The sequence below is a fragment of the Nannospalax galili genome, unplaced genomic scaffold, assembly GCF_000622305.1.
Source record: "Nannospalax galili isolate Female #2095 unplaced genomic scaffold, S.galili_v1.0 scaffold321, whole genome shotgun sequence".
NCBI classification, from domain to species: domain Eukaryota; kingdom Metazoa; phylum Chordata; class Mammalia; order Rodentia; family Spalacidae; genus Nannospalax; species Nannospalax galili.
The window spans coordinates 3246571-3251839 of record NW_008345972.1 but is presented as its reverse complement, the minus strand read 5'-3'; the positions used below and the strand labels follow the sequence as shown (position 1 = coordinate 3251839).

General features: G+C 55.9%; 1 protein-coding gene across 4 annotated transcripts in view; it reads right to left on the bottom strand.

Annotated features, from left to right (window-relative positions):
• Window positions 1–1158: 1158 nt before the first annotated feature.
• Hic2 (HIC ZBTB transcriptional repressor 2) overlaps window positions 1159–5269 on the bottom strand; it is a 43204-nt gene continuing 39093 nt past the window's right edge. For 3 of the 4 annotated variants that reach the window (XM_029567886.1, XM_029567887.1, XM_008842233.2), the window contains 10 exons: window positions 3628–3898; window positions 3252–3387; window positions 3107–3157; window positions 2877–2954; window positions 2648–2704; window positions 2445–2504; window positions 2276–2340; window positions 2130–2199; window positions 1956–1996; window positions 1159–1874 (listed from right to left, as the gene is read on the bottom strand). In XM_029567886.1, the coding sequence (XP_029423746.1) occupies window positions 1670–1874; window positions 1956–1996; window positions 2130–2199; window positions 2276–2340; window positions 2445–2504; window positions 2648–2704; window positions 2877–2954; window positions 3107–3157; window positions 3252–3387; window positions 3628–3898 (1034 nt within the window). In that variant the 3' untranslated portion in view covers window positions 1159–1669. The remainder of the gene's footprint in view (window positions 1875–1955; window positions 1997–2129; window positions 2200–2275; window positions 2341–2444; window positions 2505–2647; window positions 2705–2876; window positions 2955–3106; window positions 3158–3251; window positions 3388–3627; window positions 3899–5269) is intronic. The other variant, XM_029567888.1, reaches the window with a different exon arrangement.

Below are 5269 nucleotides of genomic sequence, written 5' to 3'. Positions count from 1 at the left end.
TCAGAGATATACCTGCCTCCCAAGTGCTGGGATTAAAGGCATGAACCACCAAACCCAGCAAGATTTTCATGCATGGGAGGGCTTACATGTATGTATGTGCATCACATATATACCTGGTGCCTACAGAGCCCAGAAGAGGGTATCCAATTGCATCTTACTGGAGTTAAGGCAATTGTGAACTGCCTGATGTGGGTGCTGAGAACTGAACCCAGGTTCTCTGCAAGAGCAGCCAGTGCTCTGAACTGGTGAGCCATCTCTCCAGCTCCCACCTTGTTTTATGAGACAGGGCCTTATTGGCCTAGAGCTCACTGATTATGCTGGGCCAACTGGCCAGGGACCCCCAGCAATCCACCTATCCCCTACCTCCCCAGCACTGGGATTACAAGCATGCACCACCATTTTTATTTTATTTTTTATTTTTGGTCTTTTTGAGACAGGGTCTCCCTGTAGTCCCAGCTGACCCGGAACTCACTATGTAGACCAGGCTGGCCTCGAACTCACAGAGATCTGCCTACCTCTGTCTCTCAAGTGCTGGGATTAAAGGCGTGCACCACCACGCCCAGCTATTTTCTTTATTTTTATTCGTGTGTATTGCCTGCATGTAGGTAAGTGCACCCATGTCATGCAATGCCCAAGGAGGTCAGAAGAGGCTGAAGGAGCCCCTGGGACTGGAGATATGGACGGACAGTTGTTAGCTGCCATGTGGGTGCTGGGATTCGAACCCAGGTCTTTTGCCAGAACAACCAGTGTTCTTAACTACTGAGCCATCTCTCCAGCCCCAAGTTAAAATGTTTTTAATTTGTAAATACTATGGATATAGCTCAGTGGTAGAGCGTTCACCTACATAATGCCCTAGACTCAATCCCCAGTACCACACACAAAAAAAAGGCATACCACAATTGGTCTGTGTGTGTGTGTGCATGTGGGGTCTCCTGGGGATGTAGCTCAGTTGGTAGAGTGCCAAGTCTTGAGTTCATTATCCAGAAGCAAATAAACCAGGTCTGGTGGCTCATGCCTGTAATCTCAGCACTCAAAGAGGTGGAGGCAGGAGAAAGATCAATAGTTCAAGGTCATCTTCAGCTACAGTGAGTTCGAAGCCAACCTAGCTTAACCATGAAATCCAGTCTCAAGAAATAAAAATAAAGCATCGAGAGTGTATTTGTGTCAGAGCAAAATTCAACTCAAGGGTTCATTTCCACAAAGCAGAGCATTCCTCACATGCGCATTGCCCCCAAACCCACACTACCTGTTGTACTCAGATACCAAGAAAGTGCCCTGTGGGTATGAGAACTCGCCAGAGGGAAACCATCGCCCCCCCTCCCCGCCCCCGCCACCATGTGTGGGGATCTGAAGTGAGTGCACCTGGGTCAAAGAATCCACAAACCATGGAAGAAACCTGGCAGACCAGCGCCCCACCAGCCAAAGAAAGGCTCAGTCTCACAGGCAACCCCCTAAGGGTCGGCTGATGCTCCCCAGCGAGGGATGTGGGAAAAGGCTGACCTGGGTTGGGACCCGCTCAGCTGCCTGAGACCAGCCTAGGACAGACACCTCTTTGTGCCTAAGTGACAAGGCCCGTCCACGAGCTCCACCCGCACCATTTTCCCATAGGAAGGCACCCCAGAAACCACACAGGAGACAGAGGTGCAGGCGGCCGAAGCCCGTGATAGCTCTAGGCAGGCAGCAGGCCCTGTGCGCGCAGCTCAAGGAACGGTGACAGCGTGTAGCGCAGCCGGCGAAAGACAACGTCGGAGCTGAGCCCTGGGAGCCCCGGACGCAGGACATCGGACTTCGCCAGCGCCATGTAGAGCAGCGGCAGCACCAGGAAACCGAGCGGGAGCAGCAGCAGCGTCTGCAGCGCACTCAGTGCCCACAGCCTGCAAATCCACCGACCAACACGTGGGCGGTGGCTCGGGAGAACCAGACCCGGGACTGAACCCGCGCCCCGCTCAGCTCACCTGATGCTCCCCGCGCCCGCACTACGGAACAGCGGCTTTTCCTGCAGAAAAAGAAGCTGCGTCCAGCTTTGTGCCAGGGCGCCTGCCAGGCTCGAGCCAAATCTCTCCTGGAGACAGCGGTACTCATGGCCGGCGGGTCCCAGCTCCAGCCCGCCCGCCCCGGCCCACGCTCACACAGTCAGCCCTGGCCACCTCCTCCATGAGTGAGCCCGCGCACTCTTGCACCTGACTTTGCGAGTTCCACCTGCGGAACAGGTTCCAGGATGCGCCCTCTGCCCACGCTCACCACCGCCCCGCTGCATTCCAGTCCCAACCCTTACGGTCCAGAGCCTCTGCGCATGGCTTCCAGCGTGGCCGCTGCCTCCATCACCTTCTCCTGCAGCTCCTGCAGACATGCACATAAAGACTCAGGGCGGAGGGTACCAGCCGCCGAGGGTTGAGGCCGCAGGGCATTCGGAAGTGACAGGCTCTTGGAGCCAAGGGCCGCACCTGCAAGACTCCACTCTGCTCCTGGAAGCTGGCCCAGGCCTCTTCCATCCGCTGCACACCCTGGGAGCACCGAGTCGGGGGGAGGAGCCTTGATGAGTATCCCGAGGACACTACACTCCCTCCTCCCCACCCATCAACGCCAGCCCAGGCTCAACTCACACCTGAGATCTGGCCCTCCCCCGAGATCCCAGCGCCATTCGCACCTGCCGCAGGCCCTCAGCCTGCATGGTGAACTTGGCCTCCGCCAGCTCCAGATGTTTCTTCAGGAGGATCCAAGTGAGGTCAGGAAGCTACAGGCCTCACCCGCCCACTGCGGTGCCTCCAGGTTGTTTTGTCCTCCGCGTCCGATGCTCCTCCCCAAAAATGCGTTCTCGGTCCCGCCCACAACTATTCTCCGCCCCCAGCCCGGTCTTCCCGGCCCCGCCCAAGTACCTGCAGCGATACCAGCTGTGTCCCCAGTTGCTGCTCTGCGCGCTGCGGGCTCAGCAGTTCCCCTCCATAGTAAAATAGCTGGGGGCGGAGCTTGTAAGTGCGGAGATTTATGGGGCTTCGGGGCTTCGGGAGACGGGGCGTGTCTTGGGGGACAGGGACTGACGGAGACAGGGACCAGAGCGAGACCTCCCTGAGGAGCCGAGACCGGCTCTCCAATCCTCTGCACGTACCTGGCTGGATAGTTCCTCCCACTGTTCCTGCAGCTTCCGATTTTGTTTCTCCTGTATACAGGATGGAACATGTAGTCCGAGCCTCTCTGTCCATCCCTGAGCCCGCCCGTTCCTCCGGCACCGCCCCATCTCGCCCCCCACCAACCAGGTCCAGCCTGCGGTGCTCCGCCGCCTCTAGTAGTCCACGCGCCCGCTCCGCGCGCTTCCGCGCTGCCTCCCGCGCTGCCTTCCGCGCCTCCCCTCGTATTTCCCGCGACGCTTGGATCCGTCTGAGCTGCAGGCTGCAGAGGGAAACTGAGGCCAGTGATACAGCGGGGATGGGGGACCCTCTGAGAAGGACCAGCCGCTAGCCGAAGGTCGTGGCAGGAGAAGAACTCGCGAAATCCGGAGTGTGCCAGACTCCTGCCTCCCTTCCCTGGTCCGAACGGCCTAGAATCGAGGTCCACAGGCCCGCAGGTCGGCCTGACCCTCGCATGCAGCCCTCGGTGCCTTGCTCCAGAGAGCTCCGCTGTCCCAAGTACCTGCGCTCGCGCTTGTGCAGTTCATCCAGGCGCCCGGTGAGGCTCTCGGCTTCGGCCTCGAGCCCACGCACCAGCTCCTCCAGCTCTCGGTTCCGCAGGCGACCATCCCGGTTGTCCTTCTGCAACTGCAGCAGCTTCTCCTGCGGCTCAGTCATGGCTCCAGCGCTCTCTGCCCCGACCTCAGACGCCCAGGTGACTTGATGGACCACGTCACAATGCGCTGCGGGGGCGCCGAAGCCCGGCTGGAGACAGGTCAAGCTGGACAAATCATCTATAAAAATTTTATCCAAAGCCGGGCGTGGTGTTGCACACCTTTAATCCCAGCACTCGGAAGGCAGAGGCAGGCGGATCTCTGTGTGTTCAAGGCCAGCCTGGTCTACATAGTGAGTTCCAGGACAGCTGGGGCTACAGGGAGACCCTGTCTGAAAAGACCAAAAAAATAAAATAAAATAAATAAATAAATAAATATTATCCAAGAAACGGGGTGTGCACACCTTTAATCCCAGCACTCAGGTGGCATACACTAGTGGTGGCATACACTAGTGATCCCAAGTCTTGGAATCGGGGGAGTGCAGGGACAGGGGAGGACATCAGAAGTTCAAAGTCATCCTCCTAAACATAGCTAGCTTGGGGCTAGCAAGGGCTACATGAGACTCGTGTGTGCGTGTGTGTGTGTGTGTGTGTGTGTGTGTGTGTGTGTGTGTTTGGGTTTTTTGGTTTTTTTTTGGGGGGGTGGTTTTGCATTTTTGAGACAAGGTCTCCCTGTAGTCCCAGCTGGCCTGGAACTCACTATGTAGACCAGGCTGGCCTCATTCACAGAGATCCACCCGCCTCTACCTCTGGAGTGCAGGGTTTTATACTTTCTTTTTTGTCTTTTTGATACAGGGTCTTCCCTGTAGCCCCAGCTGGCCTGGAACTTACTATATAGACCAGGCTGGCCTCAAACTCACAGAGATCCTCCAGCCTTTGCCTCCCAAGTGCTGACATTAAAGGCATGTACCACCAGGCCCAGCTTGAGACCCTGTTTGTTTTTTTGTCTTTTTGAGACATGGTCTCCCTGCAGCCCCAACTGTCCTGGAACTCACTATGTAGACCAGGCTGGCCTTGAACTCACAGAGTTCCACCTGCCTCTGCCTCCCAAGTGCTGGGACTACAGGTGTGTGCCACCATGCCCAGCAAGACCCTGTTTTTAAAAATACAAAAATATCACACAGAACATCCCAAACCATCTTACTCAACTATACACCCACTTCCCAGATGGCACCCTCACATAGCCTCCCTCCCTCCACTAGAGCCCTTATACTCTGATATCCCTGCTACTGTCTGCTGTGTTGTTGGCACCCCCAGCCCTTCCCCACTACTTGCCCTTCTGGTGAACAGCCTATCTAGAGGTCTTTGTTTCAGGAAAGTCAGCTGTTCCTCATCTAGCAGTAATCAGTTGTCAATATTCCTTTGGATAAGATTGGGGTCTGCTGTTCATTTTCCCAGTTCTATGCTGGCTTACTAACTGGGAGTCCCTTTGGCCACCCTGGCCAACAACTCAAAAGAAGGCATCTCCTATCTGGCATTGTTGCTTGTTATGTAGCCTTTAGCTATACATATGGACTCTTAAGAAATTATATTGGCCCCTTTAATCTTTGGT